Source organism: Sus scrofa, chromosome 13 (assembly GCF_000003025.6).
Source record: "Sus scrofa isolate TJ Tabasco breed Duroc chromosome 13, Sscrofa11.1, whole genome shotgun sequence".
Lineage (NCBI taxonomy): Eukaryota > Metazoa > Chordata > Mammalia > Artiodactyla > Suidae > Sus > Sus scrofa.
The window spans coordinates 200,578,417-200,593,193 of NC_010455.5; the positions used below are offsets into that span (position 1 = coordinate 200,578,417).

At 47.9% G+C, this 14,777-nt stretch overlaps 1 protein-coding gene across 2 annotated transcripts in view; it reads right to left on the reverse strand.

Moving 5' to 3' along the window:
* Positions 1 to 14,777, reverse strand: part of HLCS (holocarboxylase synthetase) — a 212,573-nt gene that overhangs the window by 172,022 nt on the left and 25,774 nt on the right. For both annotated transcript variants that reach the window (XM_021070965.1, XM_013982582.2), the window contains exons 3-5: positions 9,664 to 9,826; positions 6,108 to 7,048; positions 291 to 470 (exon numbers count right to left, since the gene is read on the reverse strand). In XM_021070965.1, the coding sequence (XP_020926624.1) occupies positions 291 to 470; positions 6,108 to 7,048; positions 9,664 to 9,697 (1,155 nt within the window). In that variant the 5' untranslated portion in view covers positions 9,698 to 9,826. The remainder of the gene's footprint in view (positions 1 to 290; positions 471 to 6,107; positions 7,049 to 9,663; positions 9,827 to 14,777) is intronic.

A 14,777-nucleotide genomic window follows, 5' to 3' on the forward strand; every position in this document is an offset into this window, starting at 1 on the left:
GAGATCCCACTGTACAGCACAGGGAACTCTATCCACTCACGTGTGATGGAACGTGATGGAGGAGAATGTGAGAAAAAGAATGTGTATGTCTGTACGACTGGGTCCCTTTGCTGTGCAGCAGAAACTGACAGAACACTGTACATCAACTATAATAGAAAAAATTTTAAAGAAAGAAATAGAAACTCTGAACAGAAATCAAAGTTGAAACCCCCCTCAACTGAATGAGTCCCCGTTTTGAAGACGGTCATCTGAGCGTGATGACCAGCTTTCACGGCCGAGCACCCACTCACCTCGGCGGACAGCAGGTAGAGAGGGGTTAAGGCAGGAACTTGCTTCACGTCACAGCTCAGGCCCAGGGTGGTCAGGATCTCCCTAAGGACTTCGTATCTTCTAAAATTGCTTGATTTGAGCAGATCGAAGTCCTCTTGAGTTTGTACCGCTGGAGAACTGGGAGGTAGTTCCAAGTGCACCTGAGGGAAAGAAAACACCCCTTCCGTGACACGGAGGCCCTGAGCAACATTAGGAGAAAGTGTCTTGGGGGAAAAATGTAATTGTAATGTATACATGTAAGGATAACCTGACCCCCTTGCTGTATGTCTGGGAGTTCCCGTCGTGGCGCTGCAGAAACGAATCCGACTAGGAACCATGAGGTTGTGGCTTCGTTCCCTGGCCTCGCTCCGGGGGTTAAGGATCCGGGGTTGCCATGAGCTGTGGTGTAGGTGGCAGAGGTGGCTCAGATCTGGTGTTGCTGTGGCTGTGGTGTAGACCAGTGGCTACAGCTCTGATTCAACCCCTCCATATGCCGTGGGTGTGGCCCTCCAAAAAAAAACAAAAAAATTTTTTAAATAAGAGAAAGTATCTTTACCAGTTTTCCTGAAAACTTGCACATGAATACTCCAAATTTATCAGCAAGACATGAACTTGCAACCTGAATATTTGGAAAGGAATGACAGGCAATAAAACGATTGGTGGGAGCCCATTAAAACCATGGCCGTGAGGTTGAAAGGACATGGCAGACGTGACCCTGGAGAGGAATCAAATTTCCAGGTCCTGAGTTTTATCACTCATCGGTCATGGGCAAGTCACTTAACCTGGTTAGATGACCAAATCTTTAGGAATATGGTGTGCTGGGAACCCCAGTACAGTGGCCACTGAACCCAGGGAGGCACCGTGGGTCCTGCTCAAAGCCACTAGTCCACCTACTGGTCGGAGCTACTGGGGGCAGGAGTGGCCTTAGTCACTGCTTTAAGAGACTCTGCAGGAACTTTCCTCTAGCCTGTGGTACTGAGTCAACTAAAACTACTTTCAGCTATTCTTTTTTTCTTTTTTTTTTTTGGTCTTTTTGGGCCACACCTGCAGCATATGGAGGTTCCCAAGCTAGGAGTCGAATCGGAGCTATAGTCACTGGCCTACACCAGAGTCACAGAAACAAGGGATCTAAACCACATCTGCGACCTACACCACAGTTCATGGCAACACCAGATCCTTAACCCACTGAGCGAGGCCAGGGACCGAACCCACGTCCTCATGGATGCTAGTCGAGTTTGTTAACCACTGAGCCACGACAGGAACCTCCCTTTCAGCTCTTCTCAATTAACATTTAGGTAGGTGCTTCTGGAGTGATGTTATCCTAGTTAAAGCAGTTTCAGGTACGTTGAATGCGGTTCTTTTACACCACATCATCGTGAACACACTGGGAGGTGTGCTTTTTTTTTTTGGAAAATTCAAGGTGCTAGATCCCTAATACAAAGGGGAACATTTCTCATGTTTGTTCATTCCAGTTTATTTCCATTTAAAATCGCTTAGGTTAAGTGTAAGCTTTTTCAAAGTCAGTTTTGAAAACTGAAACACATTGCTAATACTGTAGGAGCTGGTGAGGCCTTGACTTAAAACTCTCTTTGTGCTGTGACTGCCTTTTGAGTGTATTTTGCTCAGCGAAACTTGTTACATTTTTTGTAAAGAGTGCCCGTTGTGGCTCGATATGAGCAATAATGAACCCGATTAGTATCCATGAGGATGTGGGTCTGATCCCTGGTCTCACTCAGTGAGTTAAGGATCCAGCGTTGCCGTGAGCTGTGGTGTAGGCCGGCAGCTTTAACTCCAATTCAGTCCCTAGCCTGGGAACTTACGTATGCCATGGGTGCAGCCCTGAAAAGAAAAAATAATAATAATATAATAAAATAAATAAAATTTTTGTTAAATTTGACTGTGAGATTTTTTTTCTTAAAAAGTCGGTTTCACACACACACACAGCATCTGCAGGAATTCAAACAGAGGAGTGGGGCCTGGGGGACTCCAGAAAGGCTGGTGGCACCTCCCTCCCTCACCTGATAAGACTTGGAACCTCATATGTTTAGGTCAGGCTTTGTTGTACCATTAGAGTAGCTTCGCCTATCAACAGTCTGTGTCTTGATACAAAGGAGCATACCGGGACTTCTTGCTGCTTTGAACTAGAACTTTCCAATCAGTGGTCTGTGTCTCGGCATGAAGGAATGTACTGGAACTTGTAGCTCTCTTGCGCATTAGAGCCTGGTGGGTGCCAGAATACTGACTACCCAGGAGAGCAGCCTGAGCTTGTTTATTTCATTGTGCATTTGCCCAGGGGCAGCTGTGGGCTTCTGTTGCATGCAGAACTCCCAGCCCGATGTGACAAGAACATTGTAAATAAAAAGCACAGTGCCAGCCTTCTTCAGGCAACTTAAAATCTCTCAATTCCCACTCAAGCCTCATCCAAACCAAAAACACTATCCATATGCCCAGTCCATAACAATCCAACCCAAGTCGAGGCCAGTCTGAAGATGTCTGTTGAGGCCTATCCAGCAGAGTCCGCACACTCCAGCCGCTCAGCTGAGGGCTGCCTGCTTCACCTGCGACTGAGCCTGTCAACCAGGAGTGGCCTCTGAACGGCCCACGAGAAGAAAAGTGGATCCCTGAAGGTGTCCGAGTCTAACTATGTCTCCTTCTACTGTGCATTCTTACCCAGAGCGTGTGCCTTCCTCTCCAGGGGACAAAGCCAGTGCTGTCAGCATGGCAGCAGGTCACATTTAATTCACGGAAGCAGGTGAGTGTCCCCGTGACAGGTGGCAGAAGTCAAATGAGTTCTTGCCCCACCTGGGCCCAAGGAGAGGGCCGGGCGAGTGAGTACACAGATCTAAGGAACAGACTAGGGTAGATTTTCAGGGTAGACGGAAGTCAATGTCACATGGGACAGATGCCAAGAAGGAAAAGGACTCCCCCTATGAGCAGGCCTCTGGATTCCAGAGGTAAGAGGAAAGCACAGACGTTGACACCATGAGCTATTGTCAAGTTTTTTTGTTTGTTTTTTTGGGTTTTTTTTGTTTGTTTGTTTGTTTTTCGGCCATGCCCAAGGCATGAGGAAGTTCCCGGGCCAGGCATCAAACCTGCACCAGAGCAGTGCAAAGATCAAGTGCCTCACCGCTAGGCCACCAGATTCAAGATCGGATGCTTCTACAATGGCTCGGCACCCAATCCACAGGGCAGAAGGGCCACCGGAGCACGTGCACAGCACCCTCCAGGGCCTCTGTGGCAACCAGCCAATGTCTCATCCTCTGGTCTAGTGCTGTTAGCATGGTGATAGGCCCATCTCTGGAACCTGGCTTCATCTAACATGAAGGCTTTTAGGAGTTCCCATCATGGCTCAGTGGAAACAAATCTGACTAGCATCCATGACAATCCAGGTTCGATTCCTGGCCTCGCTCAGTGGGTTGAGAATCTGATGTTGTCATGAGCTGTGATGTAGGCCAGCAGCTACCGCTCTGACTGGACCCCTAGCCTGGGACCTCCAAATGCCATGGGTGCAGCCTTTAAAAAAAAAAAAAAAAAAGAAAATGAAGGCTTTTAGATCAGACCGAAAGCCAGAACTAAAAATGTCTCCAGTCACAGACGGGGGAGGGACGCTATTAGCATCTGGTAGGTAGTGCTGTTAGCACCCAACAAGGCATGGGACGACCCCACAACAAAGAAGGATCCAGCCCAAAATGTACGGCAATGCCAGGGGTGAGAAACTCTGCTATAAAAGCTGAACCACCTCTGTCATGTGCTAAGCTAAATAAAACCACAAAATGTTTCAAAGCCATTTTAGAGGCTTGATGTGGGAGTTCCCACTATGGCACCATGGACAGAGTCTTTGTAGCAGCAGGGATGCAGGTTCAATCCCCAGCCCGGCACAGTGAGTTAAGGATCTGGCATTGCCGTCACAACTCCAACTCAGATTCAAACTCAGATTATGCCGTGGGGTGGCCAATAAAAAAAAAAAAAAAAAAAAAAATAGAGGCGTGGTGTGGACAACTTCATGCCAAACTCCTGGTCCAGTTGATAATCAAATGCCAGCATTAATCCACAGCCTTAAATGTTCCCTGCAAACCCAATCAGGAGAGCGGGTCTACCCAAGTTTCCTTTTTCTGTATATGAGGAGGCATCAGCTCCTTGGCCGTGAGACCACCGCCTACTGCGCAGCTGTGGTTTGCCTTGAAGTCCTCCTCTTACTGGGTTACATCATTACTGCATTTATTACAAAGATGAAAACTAGGTAATTGAACAGGGGAAGAGGAAACTCACCAGCCTGTGCTTATATTTATTAGTTGATGTTGGCGTCAAGCTACGGTACTGACACAGGCCTGAGGAGAAAACAGCGGCCCTGTCACACAGAGACTGGAAGTCATTTAAAATCAAAAATGACATTCTAATCCTCCGAATCTGATTTTTGAAGCTGCATCATATTGCCTGGGTTTTTTTTGGTTTTTTGGGTTTTTTTTTTTTTTTAGGGCAATGCATGCAGTATCAAATTTTATGACAGTATTGGGGTCAATTTAAATGGTGCAGCAAGCAGATTTGCTATGTAACTTGGAGAAATGGATCGCAACAGTGCCGAATCAATTTTCTAGTTCACGTCTGCACACAGGGGTGGTAAAATTCACTACTCAAAAGTGAAATACGGCTCAAGGAAGTCAGGTTTTTAAGTGGATTTTCTGAGAATGCACAGTTACTATAGCGACCATGTTTGCAGAGAAAACGATAAGAAAAACATTTATTAGGCCTCAAAAACTAATTCATGTGGCTTATGGCTCACAACATGCCTGCTTGGGTTATACACGCTCATCTGCGCTGGTTCAGATTATCTGCTCCTGAATCTTAAGAACAAGTGAGTAGGCTTTAGAATAGTAAAGAAGCAAATCTATGCTCCCCCCCCCTTTTTTTTGTGTTTTTGCCTTTTCTAGGGCTGTTCACACGGCATATAGAGGTTCCCAGGCGAGGGGTTGAATTGGAGCTGGAGCTGCCAGCCTATGCCAGAGCCACAGCAACTCAGGATCCAAGCCACATCTGCAACCTACACCACAGCTCACGACAACGCCGGATTCTTAACCCTCTGAGCTAGGGCAGGGACCGAACCCGCAACCTCATGGTTCCTAGTCGGATTCATTAACCACTGCGCCATGACAGAACTCCAAATCTATGCTCCCTTGAAGAATGTTTGGTCAGAAAACCCAAGAGACTTAATTTCTAGGAGGGCTGGAAAGACCCACAGCATTTGAAAAAAATAAACCACACCAAAAAAAGGAAGCAATTCTCTAACTCAATAAAAAGACCCCTATAGGAGTTCTCATCATGGCTCAGCAGAAATGAATCTGACTAGTATTCATGAGGACACAGGTTCAATCCCTGGTCTCGCTCAGTGGGTTAAGGATCTGGCATTGCCATAAGCTGTGGTACAGGTCACAGACAAGGCTTGGGTCTGGCGTTGCTGTGGCTGTGGTATAGGTCAGTGGCTACAGCTCCGATTTGACCCCTAGCCTGGGAACCTCCATATGCTACGAGTTTGGCCCTAAAAAGACAAAAAAAGAAAAAACAGACAAAGGTCAGAAGCATCCTCTACCCCAGCAAAAAGACTTAACAACCTTTCAAAGTACAGCCTTAAAGAGCAAATGTGGGAGTTCCCGGTGGTCTAGTGGTTAGAACTCAGTGCTTTCACCCCTGCAAGCCGGGTTCAATCCCTGGTGTGGGAACTAAGAAGCCACATCAAGCCGCTGCACACCACAGAAAATACAAAGAGCATACCACAAGATCATCACACGATGCTGCCTCCCTACCTGGCAAAGAACAGCTTCTCCTCCACGTGTCCCAAAAGGCACTTGCACAATCAGCCTGTCTTTGTCCTCACTGTCCAGGTGGCCCTGGAGCTGGCCCAGGCCAAGCGGCTCCACGGGACCCCCCTCGTAAATGCAGCCACTGCTCAGGATGCTCAGCTTCACCTGGCTCTGGTCAGCCTTGTAGAAAACCAAGCTCTGGACCGTGTCCTGCAGCAGGGCCTTGCTTGTCACTCGGAAGCCAGCAAGCGTGAAGGACGATGCCAGGGCCAGAACCTTCCCTCCCTGAGAAAGATAGGCCAGGAACCTCCGGGACAGGTCCTCAGGGATGGACTCCCTGGCGGCAATGACCAGCAACAGACAGTTGTCTGGCCACGGGTCCCTGAGGGCACTTTCCTGCGGCAGGTGGTAGAGGGTGTAACAGTCCGTGTCCACGCAGTCGGCCAGAGCCGACCGGACCTGCTGGAGCCGGTCCAGGGCGTCCTGGGAGCCGGCGCCCACGTAGAGGAGGATGTTGGGTGCCTTTCCTGAGACATTGACCCTCCTCTCTCCTCTCTCAGGGCAGAGGTCATCAGCGACGCCCTCCAGACTGTAATCGTAGGGAAGATCTGGAATGTTCTCTGCCGAGGCGAACTTGACCGATTCAATGGTGCTGTTCTCAAGCTCCAAACACTCGTGGCAACTAGACAGATGGAGGTGACAGTGCTCGACGGGGCCCACGCCCCTGTCACTCTCCTCGGCAGGCTCCACCCCAGGGACACTGCCTTTGCCCAGCGTAGGCGCAGGACCCAGGACCTGTGGGTCCCCTTTGCCAATGTGCTCCATGGCGTTTGGCTCGGGCTTCCTCTCAACAGAAGATTCGGGGTCGGGCTGGAGGATCTGGGCCGGCGTGTCGGAGGCCTGCTCCCTAAGTTCCTTCAGCGCGGAGTCCTGCAAGTGCACCGCTAAAGGGTGAACAGAAAAAACAATCCATCAATCCTTCCAGTTTGCCAAGCAGCCCAGTTCAAATCCTCAGGAGGCTCTCGGCCTCCATGACCTCTGTGCCAAGGCAGCCCATCCACATGGCTCCACCTGCATCCTCGCCCCACACGCAGCCTCCTTGGAAACCACAGAAGGGCTCCCGCCTGCGAGGACCCCACCCCGCCATCAGGGGGAAATGGAGACTCCACAGCACCATTCCCGAAGGAATCAGAAAACCTCAGACTCCCTTATTGACCAGAGAAACAAATAAGACTCTGAGAGATCATTTTTTCCTACTTACTTATAGATTCGATTTCATGAGTGTCAACCTCCTAGATGACAATGAAACTAAGAAACAAAAAAGGCACGTATCTCGAGTCTATCTGAGCACACCCCAGGAAAAAGGACACTTCATGGGATCGGCCCAGGAGAAGGGTCTTACCAGCATCTTGTCTCAGGACTGAAAGATAATTTACAATCACTGATTCAGAAACCATTTATCGAGCACGTTCCTACACATGGGACATGGGGAAACTGAGTTATGCACATTTCCAGAGCTAGTGACACTCCTGTGCTCCAGGTACAAATGAAGTCTTTCTTGTTGGTTGACTATATCCACTAGAATAAAATTATTTTAAATATATATGTATATCTAAAAGAAGACATAGGAGTTCCCGTCGTGGCGCAGTGGTTAACAAATCTGACTAGGAACCATGAGGTTGTGGGTTCGGTCCCTGCCCCTGCTCAGTGGGTTAACGATCTGACGTTGCCGTGAGCTGCGGTGTAGGTTGCAGACAGATCCCGCATTGCTGTGGCTCTGGCATAGGTTGCAGACGGATCACGCGTTGCTGTGGCTCTGGTGTAGGCTGGTGGCTACAGCTCTGATTTGACCCCTAGCCTGGGAACCTCCATATGCCGCGGGAGCAGCCCAAGAAATAGCAAAAATAAATAAATAAATAAATAAAAATAAACGAAGACTTACATAGATAGAAAGCCAACTTTGAAGGCTAATTAAGGAAGAACATTTTGTGTGTCTCCTGAAAAAGATGTGTTCATTTTGTTTGTTTGTTTTTTGCTTTTTAGGGCCATACCCAAGATATATGGAAGTTCCCAGTGTAGGGGTCAAATTGTAGCTACAGCTCACAGCCTACAACACAGCTCACAGCAGCACCAAATCCTTAACCCACTGGGTGAGGCCAGGGATCAAACTCACGTCCTCATTAATACTACTCTTGGATTTGTTTCTGCTGCACCACAGTGGGAACTCCCAAAATATTATGTATATATACATATTTTTTTTTGCTTTTTAGGGCCGTATTCACTGTCTATGGAGATTCCCAGGCTAGGAGTGAAATTTGGAGCCGTAGCTGCTGGCCTACACTACAGCTCACAGCAACATGGAATCCGAGCCATGTCTGTGACCTACACCACAGCTCACGGCAACGCCAAATCCTTAACCCACTGAGTGAGGCCTGGGATCAAACTGGCAACCTCATGGTTCCTAGTCGGATTCATTTCCGCTGCGCCCCAAAGGGAACTCCCATTGTATGTATATTTTAAGTTAAAAAACCTGTTCAATTTAGAACTTCCCAGTAACACTCGCTATGCTCTCCATTCAATTAACCTAGAAACTAGTTATATTGCATTAGATCATGTGAAATAAATATTATCATGGATTTTCGAGTTTCCTGGTCCTCCGAGGGTTAAGGATCCAGGGTTGTCCCTCCTGGGGCTCAGGTTGCTGCCATGGCATGGGCTGGATCCCTGGCCTGGGAACTACTGCATGCCATAGGCACAACCCAAAAAAAGGAATTTAAAAGGCACTAACGGGAGTTCCCATTATGGCAAATCAGAAAAGAATCCGACTAGGAACCATGAGGTTGCAGGTTCAATCCCTGGCCTCACTCAGTGGATAAAGGATCCAGCGTTGCTGTGAGCTGTGGTGTAGGTGGCAAACACCACTCAGATCTGGTGTTGCTGTGTCTGTGGGGTAGGCCAGGGGCTACAGCTCTGATTCAACCCCTAGCCTTAGGAACCTCCATATGCCACAGGTGTGGCCCTAAAAAAAAAAAAAAGAAAAAAAAAGGCACTAACGAAATACTCAGGGATAGGCACCTCAAAAAAAAAAAAAAAAAACTGAAAAAACAAAACCTGGGGAGTTCCCATCGTGGCTCAGTGGTTAACGAATCCAACTAGTAACCATGAGGTTGCGGGTTCGATCCCTGGCCTTGCTCAGTGGGTTAAGGATCTGGCGTTGCCGTGAGCTATGGTGTAGGTCGCACACGCGGCTCAGATCCCGAATTGCTGTGGCTCTGGAGTAGGCTGGTGGCTACGGCTCCAATTCGACCCCTAGCCTGGGAACCTCCATATGCCATGGCAGTGGCCCAAGAAATGGCAAAAACACAAAAAAAAAAAAAAACCCAAAAACAAAAAAACAAACAACCTGACATATGCATGAATGTTACACTACGATGGTTCCATCCAGCCTATGGCCTGTTGCAATGCTACTGCAAGGAAGCATAGCAGACAGGAGCGCTCAGCAGTCCTTAAGCGCATAACTGTGACACCCACACTACGACACATTTCTAAAGTTACTTACAAACGATCTTTTGGGCTATCAGCCCATTAGCCATCTGCAGTCTGTCTTCCAGGAACGCCACCCCCAGCTTGCTGAAGTCCTCCACACTCGCTTTGGCGATTAATTGATAAGGATCCCCAGGTCTGCAAGCTAACGGCAAACAACAGTCCGACCACTTCACAGTCTGAGAAAAAGTGGATGAGGGATGAGGAGGAGAGACAGGTGAGAGTCTTCTTCTCTCAGGTAATCTGATATCTTACTTTTCCCTCCAGCTCCCACAACTATATTACAGTCAAAGACAATGAATTACTAGATATTGGATTGTATTCACAGCAAAGTTGTCCTGGCTCAGGGTCAATGCTGTGGTCACTTCTTATTATTTACAAATAAATAAATAAAAGTAAATAAAGTCTTAACTGCTTTTTAAGAGAACAAAAGAGGGAAGGGCCATTCCCTGGACGTTGGAAAAACATAAACTTGCCCTTCAGTAACAGGAAACCAGAGAAAACAACAAGTCCACAGTATCCAATGATTCATGACCAGCTTTTCTCAAAGGGGGGGCTCTAGGAGTTCCCTCGTGGCTCAGCGGGTTAAGGAGCTGGCATTGTCACTGCTGTGGAGCAGATTTGATCCCTTCCCAGGAACTTCTGCATGCCACAGACATAGCCAAAAACAAAACTGGTTCCTGTTGTGGTTCAACGAGTTATGAACCCGACTAGTATCCACAGGACTCGGGTTCGATCCCTGGTCTTGCTCAGTGGGTTAAGGATCTGGCATTGATGTGAGCTGTGGTGTAGGTTGCAGACGCGGCTCACATCTGGTGTTGCTGTGGCTGGGGCCAGCAGATGCTGCTCTGATTCAACCCCTAGCCTGGGAACTCCCATATGCCATGGGTGCGGCCCTAAAAAGCAAAACAAAAACAAAAAAAAAAAAACTGGTGTTCAAGACCCCCTGCAATAGAACTCCCCAAGAGCATGCGAAAATTTCATGTTCCTGGGTCCTTCTCTCTGTCTGATGCCTCAGACTCTCTGAAGTTGCCATTCAGGAATCAGGATTTTTTGAACAGGCTTCCCCACTGACTACTGAAAGGATAAAAGACACTAAATTACTGACAAGCCAAGGACGCTCCAGAGCTCCTGCCTCTCGCAATTCACATTTCCACCACAAGGGGGACAGGGGAAATGAGAGCAAAGCTCAGCCCTTTTCAGCCTTTCAGTGTTAAAAGAATTGGAAGCTTGAACAAGGATAAGGGGAGGCGCTTGAGGTTGAGAGCCTGGCTCTGGAGTCCCAGGTCTGGGTTTGGGTCAAACTCAACTTATTGTTGCTGTGTGTCCTTAGACAAGTCTCAGCTTCTTCATTCATAAAATAGGAATAATGCTACCATCAACTTACAGGTTTGTTACGTTAATGAGATTAAAGAGTTTTTGTAATGCCCAGTAGAAAGTTTTGGGCAGAAAAATTACTCAATTAATGAAAGCTGCTGTTATTAGATATTATGAATCTGGCTTTAAAAGCAATATTGAATATAGTGGTCCTTTTGAAGATGCCATGAATAATTTCCCCGCTTCCCAGGGATATACTGCCCCAAATTTCATGATCAGAAATACTTTTGGAGTTCCCACTGTGGCTCAGAGGGTTAAGAACCCAACATAGTGTCTGTGAGGATGTGGGTTCAGTCCCTGGCCTCATTCAGTGGGTTAAGGATCCAGTAGGATCGCAGATGCGGCTCAGATCCCACATTGCTATGGCGTAGGTGGGCAGCTGCAGCTCGATTTGACCCCTGGCCTGGGAACTTACATATGCCACGGGTGCAACCCTAAAATGCAAAAAAAAAAAAAAAAAAAAAATGCTTCAAAGAGCAGTTACAAGAAGTGAAAAAACAACTCACAAAATGGGAGAAAATATTTGCGAATTGTGTACTTGATGAGATTTGTATTCACAATATATAAAGAATTCCCATCACTCAACAAAAAGATACCCAATCTAGGAGTTCCCATCGTGGCACAGTGGAAACCTAATCCAACTAGGAATCATGAGGTTGTGGGTTCGATCCCTGGCCTTGCTCAGTGGGTTAAGGATCCGGCGTTGCCATGAGCTGTAGTGTAGGTTGCAGACATGGCTCAGATCTGTTGTTGCTGTGGCTGTGGCATAGGCCAACAGCTATAGCTCCCACTAGACCCCTAGCCTGGGAACCTCCATATGCTGCAGGTGCGGCCCTAAAAAGACAAAAGACAACAACAAAAAAAGACAGATACTCAATCTAAAAATGGGCAACAGTTTCCACTGTGACAACAGGATTGATGGCATCTTTGGCACGCTGGGACACAGGTTCGATCCCCAGGATAGCACAGTGGGTTAAGGATCCTGCGTTGCCACAGCTGTGGCATAGGTTGCAAGTATAGCTCAGATCTGACCCCCAGCCCAGGAACTCCATATGCTGCAGAGTGGTAAAAAAAAAAATTTTTTTCCAAAATTTGTTTTTAATTAGACTTTAAAAAAAGATTGAAACTCACTGATCAGTCTAGAATATTTGGAGAATTTTCTTTTTTTAGCTCTACATGTAGTCTTCCCTCCCTTTTACCACCTACTTCCGCCACCTCCTACAGACACACAGCCACAGGATACACCTGGCAGTCAGGGTGGGTTGGCCCTGAGCAGGGTTGCAGTCGGATTCTGCATTTCAAATACGGCACCTTTGATTCAGGATGGAGAGTTAAAGTGTACCATTCAGACAAATATTTAGTTGATGTCCAGCTCTGAGAATGCAGGAAGGATGTCAGCTCAGGAGGATAAGATAACCATCACCTTGGCCAGAGCTGACTTTGCAGATGAGGGTGAATGGGAAGCGTGACATGGAGTGATGGAGGCTAAAAGCACCTTTGAGCTCAGCCAGTGGAGACCCAGCGCAGGATTTAGTTGTTCCAAGGCTGATTTAGCGCCCTGCCGCATCAGGCACTGCCGGCGTGGAGCTGTGACCTTAATGTAAAAGGAGCCACTAAGTAAATCCTCCACCGGAAGAGAGAAGCAGGAGATAAACCTCGGGGAAGGACAGGAAGCAGCCAAAGAACAATACACACATGTCTCTGATCAAGTTTCTCAACTGCGGCCGGCTGCTTCCTCACTTAAGTGCATTTCCTTTTTCTAGGAACGTGGTCCGTGAGCCACAGACCGTGCAAACTCCTCCATGCAGCACTGCGGGCCCCCATCAAAGCAAAGCCACCGGGATTCGGCCAGGGCGCTTTCCCTCTGTCCAGAACTAAAACAGGGCGCATGCCATTTGCACTTTGAGATGGAGACAATGGAGACAATGGGGCAGAGAAAGAAAGGGGAAGTCAAGCAAAAGGTTTACCTCCAAAGATCAAAGCCACGGAAGCCCCAGTCACCCTACTCAAAGGGATTTCCTCTCCTGAGCATCACGCAGAAAGCACTCCCATAACGGAAGCTCGTGACTTGAGCCTGCACTGATGACAGCAAGCAGTGATGTGTCTGCTGTGCTCAGCACACATGTGCATGAGGAAAGGGACCCTGGGACCAAAGGCGCTGGGTTAAACTCTCATCTACCTGCCTGCATCAGGTGCTGAGCTGAAATTCTGCAGCAAATGGCGGTACAGGAATCTCACCAACCATGAGGTGATGGTTAATTTTATGTGCCAACTCAGCTAGGCTACAGTACCCCGATATTTGGCCAAATATCAGTCCAGAGGTGACTGTGAAGATAAATTTTTAGATGAAATTAACATTTAAAATGAGTTGACTTTGGGTCAAGTAGATTATCCTCCAAATGCAGGTGGGCCTCATCTAATCAGTTGATGGCCTTACAAGAAAAAGACTGAAGTTCCCAGAAGAGGAAATTTTGCCTCCAGACTGCCTTCCAACTTCAAGCTGCAACATCCATCTTCCCTGAGTATTTAGTCTCTGGCCTGCCCTACAGATTCTGTACTCACCAGACTCCACAATCATGTAAGCCAACTCCATAAAATAAGCCTCTTTGGGAGTTCCCGTCATGGCGCAGTGGTTAACGAATCCGACCAGGAATCATGAGGTTGCGGGTTCGGTCCCTGCCCTTGCTCAGTGGGTTATGGATCCGGCGTTGCCGTGAGCTGTGGTGTAGGTCGCAGACTCGGCTCGGATCCCGTGTCGCTGTGGCTCTGGCGTAGGCTGGTTGGTGGCTCCAGCTCCGATTCGACCCCTAGCCTGGGAACCTCCATATGCTGCGGGAGCGGCTCAAGAAATAGCAAAAAGACCAAAAAAAAAAAAAAAAAAGCCTCTTTATCTCTGTCTCCCTCTCTCCCCCATTTCCTCCCTTTTTCTCTTTCTGTATGTGTATATACGTATATTATATAAAATGCACACACACACCCTATTTGTTCTGTTTCTCAAGACAATCCAGACAAACATGTTACAGTTGCCTTAGGTAAGACCAATGTCAGAGCATCGACACTGCTAATTTTTTGGCTCTTGTTTCTCCTAATTATATGTTGGGGGGTTGCTTTTAATGACCACACCCACGGCATACAGAGGTTCCCAGGCGAGGGCTCAAATCAGAGCTGCAGCCCCCAGCCTACACCACAGCCACGGCAACACCAAAAGACCTACCCCCACAGCTCAAGGCAACGCCGATCCTTAAACCACTCTACCAGATCCTTAATCCATTGATCAAGGCCAGGGATCAAACCTGCATCCTCAAGTGTACTAGTGGGGTTTGAAACCTGCTGGCCCACACTGGGAACTTCTAGATGTTAGGTTTTTTTTAAACATCCAGTACTGAGTTGCGTTAAGGAGGACTAGACACACAGAGACCATGATAATGCGGGGAAGAGGTTATTTCCACTTCTGAGTTATTTTCTTTTCTTTTTTTTTTTTTTTTTTTTGTCTTTTGTCTTTTTGTTGTTGTTGTTGTTGCTATTTCTTGGGCCGCTCCCGCGGCATATGGAGGTTCCCAGGCTAGGGGTCCAATCGGAGCTGGAGCCACCAGCCTACGCCAGAGCCACAGCAACGCGGGATCTGAGCCACGTCTGCAACCTACACCACAGCTCACGGCAACGCCGGATCGTTAACCCACTGAGCAAGGGCAGGGACCGAACCCGCGACTTCATGGTTCCTAGTCGGATTCGTTAACCACTGCGCCACGACGG